This window comes from Euprymna scolopes, chromosome 44, assembly GCF_053919585.1.
Source record: "Euprymna scolopes isolate OS-2025 chromosome 44, ASM5391958v1, whole genome shotgun sequence".
Taxonomy (NCBI): domain Eukaryota; kingdom Metazoa; phylum Mollusca; class Cephalopoda; order Sepiida; family Sepiolidae; genus Euprymna; species Euprymna scolopes.
Window position 1 is genome coordinate 47,003,758 of NC_136525.1, and position 18,938 is coordinate 47,022,695.

Consider the following 18,938-nt stretch of genomic DNA (forward strand, 5'->3'; position numbering starts at 1 on the left):
CGGAAGCTACCCTTCCCTGTTTTATCTGTAGGTTTCTATTGTCATTGTCAACTCTAAAAAGCTCGATCTAAAAATACCTAGAGATTCATTGTGTTACTTCCTATCTATTGTTTCCTATTCCTTTGTCTATTGCTCCCCCACCCCCTCTCAGCACTTAGTGACTCAAGTTCACATCAGGTCCACTTTATATTATCACACACACACACACACACACATATATATATATATACATATATATATATATATATATATATATATATATAAAAATTACAATTAATTGCTCTTCTTCTTCCCTGATCTTATTTACATTATGTCTCAGCAGCCGCGTGAAAAGCATATCTTATTTTTCTTTTATTAATATCATTGGAATTTTCCCCCTTTTCCTTGTACATACTTGTGAATTATTCCATGGATTTCGGCCTTTTGGATTATTTTGGACCATCTTCTAATTACGTGATTTCCTTGGATTTTACTTGTGCAAATGGAAATTTAATTAACTTTCTTGGATTTATATTTTTGGATTTTACTGTCATTGGATAATTTACCTTTCACCAGACTATCCATTCACGTGTAATCACCTTTTTCTTCACCCTATTCCCTCTGCTTCACTTTTTGTTATCAAGTAAGATCTTTTACTTACTTGCAGTTTCATCCAATACTTTTGCAAGCAAAATCCGATACTGCATTTTGCTAATTCCTACCCTCTGATGAGAAGGAAAATATTTCTTCGAAGCTCTGCAGATTAAGGACTATCCACTTATTAAGTGTTTCCTTTTCAGATTAAATATGTTTTTAACTCTTTTTCAAAGTGTTTTTTAACATGTTTTATTAACTGTTTGCTCTTATATATATATGTGTGTGTGTGTATATATATATATATATATATGAGAGAGAGAGAAATAAAAAGGAACAAACTGTATTATGTTTTGATGAAAACGTAATACGGTTTATCCCTTTTTAGTTCTCTATTTTGTCGGAATACTATTTCCATTATTTTCATCATATATATATATATATATATATGATGAAAATAATGGAAATAGTATAGAATTTTTTTTGATTTATCCAGCCTTGACAGACGTGTTTTTAAATATTCTCTCCAGTGCTTTTCTTTTAATGATTTGAAATTCATTCCATTTGCGCTTTTTTCCAAGGAACTCTGCCTTTTGGATTATTTTGAACCATTTGGAATTTACCCATTGGATTGAAATTTTAAATTCGACCGTTTTGAATTTTTACCCTTCACCGGACTATCCATTCATGTGAAATTTTTTTATCATTTTTCTTTTGCCTCCTGTTCCCCTTACCTCACCCTTTTTTTTAACCAAGTAGGATCTGTGACTTACTTGTAGTTTCATTAAATACTTTTATATGCAAAATCCGATCCTGCATTTTGCTAATTCCTGCCCTCTGATGAGAAGAAGAGTATTTCTTCGAAACTCCGCAGATTAAGGACTATCCACTTATCTTGTGTTTCCTTTTTTAAAATTAAATATGTTTTTAACTCTTTTTCAAGATGTCTTTTAACATGTTTTATTAATCATTTGTTCATATATATATATATAAAAAATTTACTTGTCCTATCAATGGGGGAGAGGGGGTTGTCTGTAATTGTTGTGAAAAACTCAGAAGGTGTTGTAGTCCCATAAAAATTACTAGATTTCGAATTTAATAACCCGGAAAGTGTTGATATGCTGTAAAATAAAAAGCAACAAAACCGTAAGAGAAGAAAGACACAACTCTGTAATTTGTGGAAACAAAATACATCGAACAGAAAAGCAAATACAATGAATGACGAGTATGGGTATACGTCAGTCCAACTGCCACGGGTTCAAGACTCTTACATTATCCATGTGCTAAATATTTATTCCAAATAATTTAATACAAAACTAGCGGGACCTGTGGAAATTCCACAGGGGACTCATTCATATGTAATATATTGATGTTGGCATTCTGTAGATGTTCAACATAAATGGAGACGCTCTGATATTATTGTAGCTCTTTTGTTAAAACTGCAAAAGTGTTTATCTAAGCTAGCATGAACGCTTGGTAAAGCCCAGTCGTAAAGTACGCTTAAATATGATATTTAATTCTTGCAGATTTTGTATATATTATAGTTACTGTTGTATCGAATTTTATATATTATAAAATTGCAGATTTCGTATATATTATTATAGAGTTAATTTTCTATCGATTTTTTTATATATTATAAAATTGCGATTTCAAAAATAAAAAAAAAAATATATCCATATGACCTGAGTGCATTAGCTTGAATCGAAACCAAAATAAAAACTTATGAAAAAAAAAAAAATTCCTTCAGCCATAATCGAAACCAAAACTTATGAAGAATTCTTGATAAAATTATTATAAAAAAAAAAAAGATTACTGGAGTGCCATCAGTTATAATCAAAACCGAAACCAAAACTTATGAAAAATTCTTGGTAAAATTATTAATGACAAGAAATGGAAGTACATAACAATTAAACGACCCGTATGTAAGTGTGACACAGAAAATAACACACAAGCTATCATCGCATTAATATATAGATAAATATATAATGTGGCATAAGGAGTTGGTGTTTGAGGAGTTAAGTACAGTGTGGTGGACAAAATTACAAATGGCTGCCCCTGTGTGTTCTGTATTTATACAAATCAGGGGAAGTTACTCTGGTTGCCTTCTGTTGTCAATGACAGATAACTCTCATATCTATCCACATGCAACAGAGTATAATGTGGCGTGGTCGTTACTTAACTGCTTTGGAGATTGCTTGTAAACATGATATTCCCTGAGGAATGGTTCAGCCCATTTAGGGTTAATGCTTCTATAACGGAACTGCCAATGCTGGCAGCAACTGTATAAAGCCTGCTGCATGAAGTGACGTCACAGCAAGGATAAAAAGACAGGTTTTCAAAACGTGAGGAGACACATGGGTGACCTCACATCATAGACAAAAGATCACACATAGCTGGAGAAAGAGAATTTAACTGTTTAAATATTCAGAAAAAAAATATGTTGTTGGAAATACCAGATATAAAGGCTTTTATTAAGAGTTCTTTCCTTTTCTGTTTCTTTGATATGATGACTACGTTCATCTTCCGCTCCCTCAGCTGTGGTCAACCAATTTAATTTTGAAAATGGCTTTTACTTAGAACCGCACATGAAACCTGGTAAACCAAGTGCAAGAGAGATCCAATCAATTGCAGTTAAAGCAGCAGTTAGAATCCTAAAAAGATCTCTTGGTTGCAGTTTCTGAAATAGCAGGTAAATGGTTGGTATTCTGCAGGATGACTTATTCCTCATAAAAAGAAAAAATTAAGAAAAAAAAAAAAAAAAAAAAAAAGAAGCCGAGCATGTAAGATCTTCCCCCACGAGTACAAAATTTACTTTCACCATGACTAATGTTTGTGCAAATTTCAAATAAATCTGAGGTGTGGCTATTGAGAAAAATGCAAATGGATGAACGGTTTTGGGGCAATTTTACCCCTATATGGCCTCTAGGGCGGAGGCAACACAAGTTATCCCTCTCTGGTAAAAATGACTTTCACTATGATTAATCCATAGCCCTTGAGCCCCTGGAGGGGCTGGGCCATCTACGACTTTTTGTAGATGTTTTGTAGCGAGGTGTTCTTTTTACAGGGTGAGGGTGTTGGCCCCATGCCCAACCTTCCTGGAAGGTACATACAGCGTCTAGCCTTCCCAAATGGTCACTCATCTGGTACTGGCCAGGCTCAACGTTGCTTAACTTTGGTGATCTGGCGAGAACCGGTGTGTCAACGTGATTCTGCCGTACACCATGACTAATGTTTGTACAAAATGTCAAAAAAACCCAAGGCGTGGTTATTAAGGAAAATGTGAACAGACAAACGTGAGTGAATTACTAGGTCCAATCCCTCCTTTGTCGGGGGACTAAAAAAAAAAAGCTTTGTGGTTTGCCATACTTGGGAGCCACACTGAGGCTATCTTTTCAGTAGCTACTACACTGAGATGTAGGGGAGGCTGCAACTCCTTTCTCAAAGTTACTCCACTTGCTCTTCATCCTCATTTCTTCTTTACTCTTTGCTATAAGGACTAAATCTTGATCTGCTGACCATTCTAAGCATTATATCAAATAAAATTGTATACGAGGGTTGTTTCAAAAGTAATGTCTCCTATTGTTTTTGTTGTGTCTGGAGAAATGGTTTCTTGAAAAAATGCAATATTCGAATAAGTAGACAAGCTCATTGTAAGTTAAATACAATTTATTCACGGGGGAAACATTAATTATTTACAGAATGATAACGGCCATATTGTTTACCTTTTCTTCCTTTGAACTTTCCAGTCTTTATTTTTAAAATCTATAAAGGGCGATAACTCTTACTTTCTTTATTAGTTATTTCCCCCTTTTGATCAGTATAACAGTTTTATTCCACCTGAATGGATCAGAGGGGATTGCAAATTGCATTGTTATGATGACAGAACTTATGCATTCCCGACCTGAAAAGTTTCATCTCTCTGTTGCAGATATTGACGGTTGAGACTATAGAGGGAATGAGGAACTCTCTTGATGCCCATCTTGGTCAAATAATCTGTGATAAGGATGAAGTTGTGGACTGCACTCTTGGGACAAACTTCGTGCAAATCTTCTGCATTCCTTACAAATAATTGTGCAGTTCCCACACTGACATCAAACTGCGCATTTATTGTCTCTATAGAAACATGGTGGTCCTTATCCATGTAATTCTTTATTTGGCCAATCAACTCTGATGTTCTGACTTCCTTACTCCTCCTACACCTTTCATCATCCAACACAGACTCCCTGCCTTCCTTGAATCTCTTATGCCACTCAAAAACTGATGCTCAATTCATGCAAGATGGCCCAAAAGCAATCTGAAGCATTCCATACGTTTCCGTTGCATTTTTCCAAGTTTAAAACATAATTTTATTGCATATCGTTCTTCTAAAGTGTCCTAACAACCAGATTGCATTTTTGAAATTCACCAGCCGTGATAATCAGGCTTTAGTAGGGTGTATTCCAATTCCTGCTGTAGCTGTTGATTTGAACCTGAAATCATAAAAATTGGTCAGTCATTTCATAAGATGTAACATACTCAATTTTCAAGAGTCTACAACAATTTTAAATGCCTGTTCAAAAAAAAATGTCTGGAAACTTATTGAAGGCACCTTGTATCCCATTATAATATAACCTAATTATTACAGTATTTTTGGTCATTGTACCCAATCGTTATAAAACTTCAATTAATTTCAGAAAGATTAATTTTGATGGTAGCCATCTTAAAGCTAAAAGCTTCAATATAACCTTGGGAACTTGTACAATTTACAGACTGTGCTGAACTAACATTATTTAAAAAGCCGATCTTAACATGGGAGGGGTCGAGGGCTTTATTAGCTATTTTGTACTTTTACCGAAAATTATTTTTTATTTTATTTTTGTTTTGAATTTTTTTCTGCAGGATGATGCTCAACTGGAATATATCAAATTGGTTAATCAGTTAGCCGCAGATGAAGCTCCTGCTCCAGGGTCTGGCACGGATTCTGGCTCGGCCAAAAAATACACGCAGATACTTGTGACTCAAGAAGATAATATTTTCAAAATTGTTTTAAATCGACCGAAGAAAAAAAATGCAATTACTGTGCAGGTAAGGAATTTATTTTAAAACTAGCAGGGGTACCTGGTGTTGCTTGGGAGAGCAATAATTTATTTTTAATTAGGTTGTGGTGCCCAGCCTTGCTTGGTCGTAGAACACATTTAAATATATTTTATTTCACGTGGATTTCATAGTTATTATTACAGAGCCAATTCTAAGAATGCACTATGTAGATAAGGAATTTATTTTAAAACTGGCAGGGATACCTGGAGTAGGAATACTGACAACCCGTCTCTTTTTTATATTATTTTTATTGGAATCCTTTGAGATGAGTAATTTTATTTATTTGCAGACTGGTATCCTCATCTTCATAGTTGCTGTTGTTTTACCGTGTTTTGGCTAACTCATCCTCTGGCCTTCTTCAAGTGGTTAACCGTGACAAGACAGGAATGCTGAATTTTGTAACTGTATCCCCAGTAATTACTAGTGGGACAACAACAACTATGGAAGGCAGTAATTACTGGGGATACAGTTACGAGACTCGGCACTGCCATCCCGTCATGATTAATCACTAGGGCTATGACAACAGCATATTCTTTTCCTTGTTTTGATTCTCAGGTATATATCCATTGATGTCTTATATGCTTTTATGTAGAGTGACGTGATCCTCGGTTGATTGTGTCTAACCGTGTCGGATATATACTTAAGAGTAAAAACAATGAAAAGAATATGTTGTTGTCCTAGCCCTATTAATCACCTGAAGAAGGCCAGAGGATGAGTTGGTCGAAACATGGTGAAACAGCAGCAACTATGGAGATGAGGATACCAGTCAGCAAATAAATAAATTACTCATCTCCAAAGGATTTCAATAAAAAATAATATATAATACTATTCGGACCCGGCAATGGAAGACCAGATAAGAATGATAGCTTGGGTTTATAACACCAAAAAATCCAACCTTGATCGCCCTTCGGGTCCTGTAGCACAATGGATAGAGGCGTTGAATCGCTACGGTTCCAGGTGAGCATCTGGAGATAGCAGTTTCAATCCTACCCAAAGCAGGCCAGAGGTTTAGTTGGCCAAAAATTGGTGAGACGACAACAACTATGGAAGGCCGTAATTACTTGGGATACAGTTACAAGACTCGGTATTCCTATACTGTCGTGGTTAATCAACTGAAGAAGGCCAGAGGATGAGTTAGCCGAAACGTGGTGCAACACCAGAAACCATCTCTTCTTGCTGACCCTATTAGTGCCCCTTTTCCAGTTCCCTCCATGAATAATCAGAATTATGATCTACTTTCTTTCCCCTTCCAAAACCATTATAGAAATCATCAACAACAATCAGACTCCATGCATATACATTGAATCTACTTCTACTTTATTTAAGCTAAGGAAAAAAAGATGGGTACTTGCACAGTTCAATCAAGATATAAAAGAATGAAGATATCGAAAAACCATTATTGTACGTATCCGTTTTGGACTGAAGTTCTAAAAAAAACAAAACATTTCACTTAATTTGATCGAGTAGTTTATTTTATTTTTTTCTTACACTGGAAAAATGCGTTTTTATGATGGCACACTGAAGGTAGCCATGTTTAGAAATTTAGAACACGCTATGGAGAGATAACTCAGTCTAAAGCGCCGACACCCCCTCTCCCCATCTTAAATGATAGCTTTTCTTCTTAAAAATCGAAACATGGCTACCTTTTGATCGGTATCATAAATTGTTTGTTCGCTGTAAAAAAAAACCTACTTGATCAAATTAAGTGAATTTTTTTTTTTGAGAACTTTATTCCATAATGTATTCGTACAATATAACTATTTTTTTTTTTTATATTTTAATTTATTAATGTCTTCATTAAACTGTACAAGTGCTCAGCCCTCCTAAGTTTTATTTTTTTTTCATTATTCACATAAATAAGATGAAAGGATTTCTCTTCTAGGGCAGGAGTGAGAAACTTAACACTATTTAACATCTTCAAGCTTTTTATGGCTAATAAAAGATAAATGTAAAAAAAAAAAAGATTGATTTTTAATTAAAAAAAAAAAAAATTTTGTGCATCTTTTATACATGGTTTCCAATCGTACTTGTTAGAATTTAAATAAATTCTTGGTAACAGTTTTATTCTATTCACAATTTTCTATTCCAGATGTATACGGAACTCGGTGAAGCCTTAGAAGAAGCTGCAACTGCCGATTGTTCAATAGCTGTCATCACAGGTACAGTTTTCTGTATTTTATTTTTCTGTGCGCAATAGAGATACCTGTGGGAATTTGGTGGTAGTTTATTTTTCATAGCATTCATCGTTTAGTTCCTATTTTTTTTTTTTTTTTAGAAAATAAGAACTTTGGGTCACCCAATGAGATAATTAGTTGATCAAAATATTGGCATTGTCAGTGTTGTGACTGTCAGTTGTTTGCTTCAAATTAAATGCAAGTATATCTTGTTCTTTTTATTGAGCATTAAATTCATTGTTTTTTTTTTTATCTTTGGATAACTTTAACCTGGAACTATATATATATATATATATAAAGACTAGATGTAATCCACGGGCGTTTGCACAGAAACAAATATTTAATTTCACGCACTAGAGCAGAGTAGGAAAAAAAAAATGTAAGGGAGGTAATCCTAGATAAAAAATGATCCCACGAGAGTGACCTCCCCTGCATCGGGTAATATAATACGAATTCAAACACTAAGCAAAAAAACAATATTAAAACAAACACGCATAAATATAGGAATAAAATTATATAAAATTATAAGATAATTGGAAAAAAAAACAAATAGGAAAAACAGGGAAAATTAAAACAAAAATAAATAATTAATAAATAAAAAATAAAAATACGGAAGTACGGGTTAAAACGGAAAACTATCTTTACATAACATCAAAAGATGGAGGAAGTGAGGAAACATGGCTGTGGAAATCTTTTTACCCGAATACGATGTCCGGCATGTTAAAAATATACCATTTGTTGTAAAAGTCTAACGGATAAACATCTGAAGAAGTTGGTGGGGACAGGATATTTTTACGGAAACATCAATCGTAAAATTGCCAACTCATTAATGAAACAGCTGTAATGGAAAAATCCAGGAAATACACGAAGGTTATAAAAAGAAAACGTGAGTCTTTGAATTTTCAACAAAATTTTACACTATATATATCTTATTTCAGAATGCGAGAGCTGATATTGTTTTAGCAGTCAAACAAGATCGCAGCTCACAAGAACCATGACATCACATGCATGAGACTCAGGTTTTGAATCCTAAGTTCGGATGTGTTCAACTGAGAGCAAAACTCGAGTCTTGACTTCCGGTTTGTTGGCTGTCATGGCTCTTGTAAGCTGTGGCATTGTTTGGCTGTGGAAATGAATATATAAAAATACAAACTGCTGCTTACATAAAAAGCAATGCACTTTGTGTAAACAAATAGAGCTTAGGGGTTTGGACAATATTTAAACATTGTAATTTCGTATACTAATCTCGGCAGCAGCCAAATAGCGTAATGGTGGTAGTTTCAATCCTGGCTAGTTGCTAGTCTAGCCGCTATGTATGTTTTTTTTTTTTTTTTTTTTTTTACATAGGCGTCACCACTTATCAAGGCCGATGGCCACTCAAGGATAAGGGTTAAAGAGTGTAGAGTAGTCAAAAGGACAATATAGTAATCGATAGTAATGGAAGTTCGGTAAATTTGTTAACTTAAGTGTAACGGCTCATCAGAAACTTGTTCACGTTGGACTTGAAGACAACCATATTATAGACAGCTGGAAAGCAGGAAAACAGAAGACAATTCCACAGGCGTGCAGTTCTAAGAAAGAAGCTTTGATCATGGAATCTATGTTTAGGTTTAGGCACAGATAAAGAGTGGGGAAAATTATTGATGATGTTTTCAGCTAGTCTAGTGTTTCTTGTGAAAGTTTGGGGAGGGGGGGGACCATAGATGGAAGCTCAGTTGAACACTTTCCATGAAAATAACGATAAAGCAGAGACAAACTCGCAACATCTCTTCTGTGAGATAGAGGTTGCAGCGAAGAGAAAAGGACATCTAACTGTGTAATATAATAGGACAACAAGGTTGATATAGAATGGATCATTTATTGAATAATGGAATACAGGCAAAATTTGGGGAATATAAATATATTGCAGCATATTACCTTCCAGTTTTACAACCTTACATACCCCCCCCCCCCACCAAATTAATAAAAAAATTACCCGCTCTATAGAAAATAGACACCCCATAAACCGTTAAAATAAATCACCACACAGCAGCAATACACCCCCTATTCAACCATAACACATTTACCCTTTAATCTCAATACTGTGTGAAAGACAATTTATATTCTTATATATCATACTATATATAATAAGCTTCTCCTTATTTATTTAGAATTCATTAAAGCTTCCCCTAACACTTTATAATTCCTCTTAATCTTTTTTTATCCCTAACGAACCTTACGCTAGACGCCGCATCCCCACCATGCTACTTAGCACTTTCTCTACTCTTCTGATGAGAAGCGTTAGGCTTCGAAATGGCCTGGCATAAAGAGTCCCTTCTATATCTTCTGTATTTCATTATTCAATAAATGATCCATTCTATATCTACCAATATATAGTTTTGTGTCTTCATTTCATTCTCTTGTTGTCCTATTGTATAAGCTCCAATAATTATTGTTGAGCTTGGCATTATCCGGATAATTCTCCTTTTGTGGAATTGATCTTTTTCTTTTACTTAAAGCTATATATATATATATATATATATATATATATAATAAAATATGTGTAATATACGTTTGAAGCCAAAACAACGCATTATTACAAAATAAACAGACATTTATTTTGTTTGAAATTTATATTGGAATTCATAAATATATTTCGAAGATACACTTCATCTTCAGTATGTCTTTCTTTCTTTTTGTTGCCATGTTGTCGTTGGAGCAGAGAATCAGAAAGTAGAAGGCCGTTGTTTTTATGGTAGTTTTTTTAAAATCTCAGAACGGTGCGTTTGGTCACGTGGGATTCACGTTAAGATTTTTGTTCCTTAGAAGCGCCGGTTGAGTTTGAATAAAATAAAAACAAAAATCTTAACGTGAATCCCACGTGACCAAACGCACCGTTCTGAGATTTAAAAAAAAAAAAACTACCATAAAAACAACAAATGAACTTCCACTTGCTGATTCTCTGCTCCAACAACAACATGGCAAAAAAAAAAAAAGAAAGACATACTGATGATGAAGTATATCTCCGAAATATATTTATGATTTTCAATATAAATTTCAAACAAAATAAATGTCTGTTTATTTTGTAATAATGCGTTGTCCTGGCTTCAAACGTATATAATACGTATTTATTTTATTCAAACTCAACCAGCGCTTCTAAGGAACAAAAATCTTGACATATATATATATATATATATATATATATATATATATATATATATAATTAGTTTAGAACTCTGAATTAGTACAGAATTACTCTGTAGAATAATAGTATTGTATGGGTTATACCGCTATTTTTTAGCCAGTCTGATAAATTGTCTTTCGACAGATGGGCTGTTGTATAGCCTCCTTTTAGTCAGGTGATTGGACAGTGTAGGTTCAGGTTGTCTATGTCCTGGGGAGCTCCCTTGCACTTTAGGCAGATTGGGGAGTCGGTTTGTCTCCATCTGTGTTTGTTTACTGCAGTGTCTTGTTCTGATCCGGTTTGCAGCTACTCACTGCTTCCTACTATTTGTAGCAAAACCTGGAAGACGCAAAGTTGGATCTTCAATGATGTCCCTTCCTTTAGGAGTATTGTTTCTACATTTCTCGTTCTATGTCTCAATTAGGTCGAAAGTTTTGATTTTTGAGTTGTAGAAGGGTTTTTGGGACTTGAGTTTGGAGGTATCTGGGTCATCTTTTAAAAATAGAAAGATATGATGAAACTTTCAGGCCATGAATGCATAAGTTCAGTCATCATAACAATGCAATTTGCAATCCATTCTGATTCATTCGGGCAGAATAAAAAAAGTATATTGATTCCCATGAATAAAACACAACTGTAAGATGTACGGAAGGAATTTTTTTTTTTTCCAGAAAAAAATGATTGGTAAAATGAATAAAACCTTTGAACATAGCAAAATTGTTGTTCGTTTATATGCTCAGTTGTTATATCTTAACAAACATCGAGCTTTTGATTTAAAAAGGATTAGTATACATAAAGAATAGAAAATATTTTCATAATGCTACAGTTTCACAAAGCCTATATATATATATATACTAGCAAAAGTACCTGTCGTTGACTGGGTTCAAAAACAGACTACAGAAAATGGACTCTGATTTATGAAAGTATGATAGGTTATGAAAAGGAAGGTTGTAAAGAGATAGCTTCGAATTTAGGGGTATCAAAACCAAAGTAAAATATGATGAAAGTAAAAATAAAATAGATAAACCCCATAATTTATTATACCATACCTGTTAACACTGAAACACTTATCACAATATTCTGTGGATTTATATTAAAAAACCTTGTTAAACTTTGTGACATACTTCCATTCTATGGAGGTCAGGCGCGAACGAACATCCCATAATTTTATTATACCATATTTCTTCAAACTGAAACATAATTATCACAAGTATCATCAAGTATACTTACGCAGATAGATATGAAAAGTCCTTATTAAAGTTTGTGCCTATTTTCATTCTATGGAGGCCAGGCGCGAACGCAGACCCCACAATTTTATTATACCATCCCTATTCAAGTTAAAACATATTATCAAAGTATTATTATGTACATCTATATCAGAAACGTTTGTAAACGTTTTTTTTTTTATAAATTTTTTTATTTCCATACTTTGTGAACCAGGCGCGTACGCAACCCCCACAATTTTAATAAACCACTGTTCTTCCCAATCAAACATACATATTCCTGTGTCTCGATACATCTCTATCATTATATGTAATTAGTTTTTTAAAATAGTCAAGGAGCCTATTCGTGACCAAACACACACACACAGACGTTCAGCTTATACTAAATTAATATATATATATATATATATATTTATATATATATATATATATATATATATATATATATATATATTAGTATACTAGATGTACCCAGCATTGCCCGGTATTAAACGTAGCATTAAATTCCTTAAAAAAAAAACAAAAAAAACTGAAAGAAACTGAAACATGTGCATGTGAGTATTATGTTTTTTTTTTTTTCTAAACTTTGTTTCTTCTAAAAAAAAAAAAAAAAAATACTTGAGCTGAGATCAAAACCAAAATCTAAAAACAGTGAATCAAGTACGATAATCATTAGGCCAGCTTTCCTATTCATAATCCTATCCTCTTTTGGAAATAGGAATTTGAAACGAAAACTATAAAATAGAGACTAACTCACAGAATACGAAAATATCTACGGAGCCAGTAACTTTTCTCTTTTCTTTACCAATCAGCATGCCTGATGAAGGTCGAAGGCCAAACCGACTGAAACGTTGCGCAAATAACACTCAAGATGAGTCCTATGAATATAAATAATATAAATGATCAGCCCTGATCTAAAAAATTCAGAACTAGTGCTTTGAGTTTGTCAGAACACTTGCCATTGAAATACTCATAAAACAGGATGCCATATTTCGGTGATGAAACAAAGGTTGGAGTTTAATTCTGGTTCTTTTTAAAAGAAACAAAAAAAAAAATACATTTTAAAATCTCTGGAGAATCTTTTGGTACTTATTTAGAATCACACTTATTTCCAAACAAAAATACAGAAAAAAAAAACAAAAAAAAACAAAGACATTTTGATGTACATATCTGTCATTAAACAAAGATTTCATATTCCGAAAATCATATAAATTAATCAAGTACAGGCTAGAACAATAAATTTGTTGCCCTAAAGAAAACAACACTACAGCTTTATTTAAAAAATTTATTGAAAAAATAAATTCCAGTAACTTGATTATGTAGTAGAGCTTACATTTATTCAATGTAGCCACCTTTAGCCTCAATCTCCATCTGGATACATTGCTAAAAATTGTAAAATTGGAATTTTTTTGTTTTTTTTCATTAAAAAAATCTGCTTAATCAATTTACATGATTTTTGGAATATATCTTCATTCTGTGATGAATCGATGCATGATAAAGATTTTTCTGTATTTTTTTTTTTTTTCATTCAATTAAGTGTAATTCTAAATAAACACTTTCTATAAGAAGTACCGAAACTACTAAGAAAAACTTGTTTTATTCAATGACTTTTTTATTTTATCAGGTGCTGGTGATTATTTCTGTAGTGGAAACGATCTCAGTAATTTCACAAACATTCCACCCGAAGGGATCAGCGCTCTGGCAGAGGCATCGGGCAAGGTCTTACAGTAAGTAAAAAAAAAAAATCTAACTTGAAATTTAAAAAATTTTTCAACATTTTTTTTTTTTTTTTTTTGTACAAAGAATCACCGTTTATCATGGAGCTAAATGGGGGGGGGGGAGGCACAAATGCTGAGCTTAGTCATTTTTTTATGCCTCGTTCACTGTGCACTCCCAGGGGACCATGCATGCTTCACTTGTTTTTACAAAGAATCACCGCTTCTCAAGAGCTGAAGGCTACTCAAGGATAAGGATTAATGAGTGTAAGGTGGTCACTGAGACAATAGCGTACTGATCGTTAGTGGTGAGTAAAATTTGATTACTTAAGGGGCGCCTCAACAACAACTTGTTAACATTGGACTTGAAGATTTTCTCAAGATTGTCCACCATTTTTAAAACTAAGTATGAAAATTAAATAAGGAATTTTAGTCTCTCCCCTCGTGAACCTCCCAATAAAACCTTTGACACCATAAGTCTCCATTATATTTTCATGCATGAGTTTTATTTTCCTGTGTTAAACAGCCAATCAATAGCCACTAGACGATGTAACTATTAACCACAAGAGATGTTGCAAGCCTTTCTCTGCTTTATTGTTACTTTCATGGAAAGTGCTCGTCTGAGCACCAATCTATGACCCTCTCCCAATTTGCTAAACTTTCACAAAAAAAAACAGTCAACTAGCTACAATCACTATCAACAGTTTCCCTTGCTCTCTATCTGTGTTTAAATCTAAATGTAGATTCCATGAACAAAGTTTCTTTCCTAGAACTGCCTGCATGTTGAACACTGTTCCATTGGCCTGCTTCCCGGCTGATTACAATATGGTAGCCTTCAAGTCTAATGTAAGCAAGTTCTTGTTGAGCCGTCCCCTTAAATAATCAAATTCTACCCTAACCCGATTTACACCATTAACGATTACTACACTATCACCTTCCACTCATTAACCCTTATCCTTGAGTGGCCTTCAGGCCTTGATAAGTGGTGACTCCCAAGTAAAAAAACAAAAAATGTACATGTAATGGCACACATGGAAAAGCAATGATCAAGATTTTTAATAATTTTCGTCATCGATCATCAGCAATAACGTACAGAAGTATGCGTTCATGTGAAAAGACTTCCCTTCGTTTTAATGTTTGTTTTGTGTACGAAGATGTTACAAGTTAGTTCCCTTACTCTCTACTGCCCGGTCAGCTGAGACTGTAGAATACCCCGACTGTACCTCTGTAGAAGGGTACTCCTATCCCCATGGGCCCTGTCGGTGGGGCATTAGAATACGCCGACTGCCCCCCTGCAGAGGGTAAAAGTCCCTCAATGGGGGTCCTGGATATGACCTTAAACTATATCCAGTGGTGAGGCCCCAGCTTGTGGGCTTTGGGGAGTGTGGAGCCACCCTTTAATTACCATTGCTCCCAGGTCCACTCTGACCCGGAGTGGTAGTACCTGTTAGGGTCCCAACTATGGGTTAAATAGAAACCGACTTGAAAACAACAAATATATTCTATTGAAAAAAATTCTTCAAAATCTTTGGATTTGGCATTAAATAACCCGAAAAGGGTTGATATGCCGTAAAACAAAAACAACCAACCAACCAACCTATCCCCATGAGGCCACAGGTTGGCCGTGGATGGTGATTTGTAAAACATCGGGACGAAATCCTGGTGGTTAAGTAGTCATTGGTCCGGCAACAGATTGGTCAATGGCTTGCAACCTACTACTTTGTACCTTACTTATTCTGACAGGCGGTTGGATGAAGCCCGATCCAATCTATCGGTTGGTTCCAACATGTCCTAGTTCATATGTAGTTATTTTTCTCCCCACTATATTATCCTATCTTGTGGAACACTTCCAAACCCTTTATATTATGAGCTAGAAGGTGGGGGTTGAAGGCCAGTTGTTTAAGAGAAAGAATTGATGACTCCTGTTAGATTATTGAGCAAAACATAACCCAGAATTTGCTAGGGGATCCATCTTGGCTATTGTATCATTGTCTCTGCCAAGGTGAATTGGTTACCCCCTTGGTTCATTCCTAACCGTCGTTGGACTCCGTGGTGGAGCATAGCATCAATAAAAACTTAATCATGGCTTCTTTTAAAAAAATCCAAAAGGTATTTATCTGATTCAGATTCTGAAATCGATTTAGGCTTCCCAAAATTTCTAATTGAATCACTTGATGAAATTAAACTATGCAAATTATCCCCTTTTAAGATTATAAAATCAGTCGAGTATCAAGTCGGTCAAATCCCCCCCAAAATATTGAAAAATCTGCAAAATGGCAATTTGCTTGTGGAAGTTCAAATGAAGAAACGTGTAGAAAATCTTCAAATGCAGAAACGTGTAGAAAATCTGTTCAAAACGAATACCATCCACAACATCAAATGCAAAGTGTCTCAACACTAGATTAAATACCTCAAAAGACGTTATAAGAAGCCGAGAGTTTTTAGTAGCAACAACAGAAGAAATTGAAACGGCATTAAAAAAAATGGGATGTAAAGAAACATAATATTGATAAACCAGAAGATATCAGGATTGGCTATATGAAACGGTAGAGCAATTTATACCAGCTCCTCTACGATGTTTCGAATGTCATAAATGCGTAATTTATTTTATTAATTATTTGCGGACTATTTTATTTAATTATTTGCGGACTATTTTATTTAATTATTTGCGGACTATTTTATTTAATTATTTGCGGACTATTTTATTTAATTATTTGCGGACTATTTTATTTAATTATTTGCGGACTATTATTCTCATCTTCTAGTTGTTTCACAGCATTTCGGCCAATTATTCCTCTGGCCTTCATCAGGTGATTGGCAGCGGTGGGATAGGAATGCCGAATCTTCCAACTGCATCCACAGCAATTACTGCCTTCCATAGTTGTCGTCTCCCCATGGTTTGGCCAACTGATCCTCTGACCTGCTTTGGGTGGGATTGAAACCATTACCTTCAGACAATTGTCACCTGGAATCATAGATATTCCGCATCTATATCCACTGCGCCACGAGCCCCGAAGACGAGTCAGTAATGTGGTCGTCAGAAAGACATTTGCAGAGGATGCTAAGTGTGTGGGAAGTGTAGTGAACATGGTGCAAACCACACGGAGAGCAAGTGCAAAAACGTGACCGGATGTGCGTGGCCTGACAGATCGCCGACTCCCAACGTTGTGTATCGTGGATTTTTTCGTTCGACTATTCCTCTTATGGCCGGATCGTCATTTTCTCGCTGGTGACTGTCTATGGGAACACGTGGTTTCACAAAGTAGAAATATTATAAGTCGTGGAACAAAGAAAGGAGAAACACAAACGCCAATGTTTCACATATAATTAACGGTTGGACTTGTGAGCATGTGTGCCTTCTCTCCGTTTTATCGATGTTACGTTCGTCTGTCAGTCGCAATTCGTCTCTATCTCTGTTTCGCATTTTTTTTTTATATAAGATGAATATTTTCTTTTAGCATTTTTTTTTATATAAGATTAATAATTTCTTTTAGCATTTTTTTTATATAAGATGAATAATTTCTTTTAGCATTTTTTTATATAAGATGAATAATTTCTTTTAGCATTTTTTTATATAAGATGAATAATTTCTTTTAGCATTTTTTTATATAAGATGAATAATTTCTTTTAGCATTTTTTTATATAAGATGAATATTTTCTTTTAACATTTTTTTATATAAGATGAATATTTTCTTTTAACATTTTTTTATAAGATGAATATTTTCTTTTAACATTTTTTTTTATATAAGATGAATATTTTCTTTTAGCATTTTTTTTTATATAAGATGAATATTTTCTTTTAGCATTTTTTTTTATATAAGATGAATATTTTCTTTTAGCATTTTTTTTTATATAAGATGAATATTTTCTTTTAGCATTTTTTTATATAAGATGAATATTTTCTTTTAACATTTTTTTATATATAAGATGAATATTTTCTTTTAGCATTTTTTTTTATATAAGATGAATATTTTCTTTTAGCATTTTTTTTTATATAAGATGAATATTTTCTTTTAGCATTTTTTTATATAAGATGAATATTTTCTTTTAGCATTTTTTTTTATATAAGATGAATAATTTCTTTTAGCATTTTTTTATATAAGATGAATATTTTCTTTTAACATTTTTTTATATATAAGATGAATATTTTCTTTTAGCATTTTTTTTATATAAGATGAATATTTTCTTTTAACATTTTTTTTTATATAAGATGAATATTTTCTTTTAGTATTTTTTTTATATAAGATGAATATTTTCTTTTAACATTTTTTTTTATATAAGATGAATATTTTCTTTTAGCATTTTTTTTATATAAGATGAATATTTTCTTTTAACATTTTTTTTTATATAAGATGAATATTTTCTTTTAGTATTTTTTTTATATAAGATGAATATTTTCTTTTAACATTTTTTTTTATATAAGATGAATATTTTCTTTTAGCATTTTTTTTATATAAGATGAATATTTTCTTTTAGCATTTTTTTTATATAAGATGAATATTTTCTTTTAGCATTTTTTTTTATATAAGATGAATATTTTCTTTTAACATTTTTTTTTATATAAGATGAATAATTTCTTTTAGCATTTTTTTTTATATAAGATGAATATTTTCTTTTAGCATTTTTTTTTATATAAGATTAATAATTTCTTTTAGCATTTTTTTTTATATAAGATGAATATTTTCTTTTAGCATTTTTTTTTATATAAGATGAATATTTTCTTTTAGCATTTTTTTTATATAAGATGAATATTTTCTTTTAGCATTTTTTTATATAAGATGAATAATTTCTTTTAGCATTTTTTTTATATAAGATGAATAATTTCTTTTAGCATTTTTTTATATAAGATGAATAATTTCTTTTAGCATTTTTTTTATATAAGATGAATAATTTCTTTTAGCATTTTTTTATATAAGATGAATATTTTCTTTTAACATTTTTTTATATGAGATGAATATTTTCTTTTAACATTTTTTTTATATAAGATGAATATTTTCTTTTAGCATTTTTTTTA

At 32.9% G+C, this 18,938-nt stretch overlaps 1 protein-coding gene across 2 annotated transcripts in view; it reads left to right on the forward strand.

Moving 5' to 3' along the window:
- The window catches only part of LOC145268834 (enoyl-CoA delta isomerase 2-like), a 65,455-nt gene that overhangs the window by 16,747 nt on the left and 29,770 nt on the right, over positions 1–18,938 (forward strand). For both annotated transcript variants that reach the window (XM_080124495.1, XM_080124496.1), the window contains exons 4-6: positions 5,452–5,637; positions 7,739–7,808; positions 13,834–13,936. In XM_080124495.1, coding sequence (XP_079980621.1) covers positions 5,452–5,637; positions 7,739–7,808; positions 13,834–13,936 — 359 coding nt within the window. The remainder of the gene's footprint in view (positions 1–5,451; positions 5,638–7,738; positions 7,809–13,833; positions 13,937–18,938) is intronic.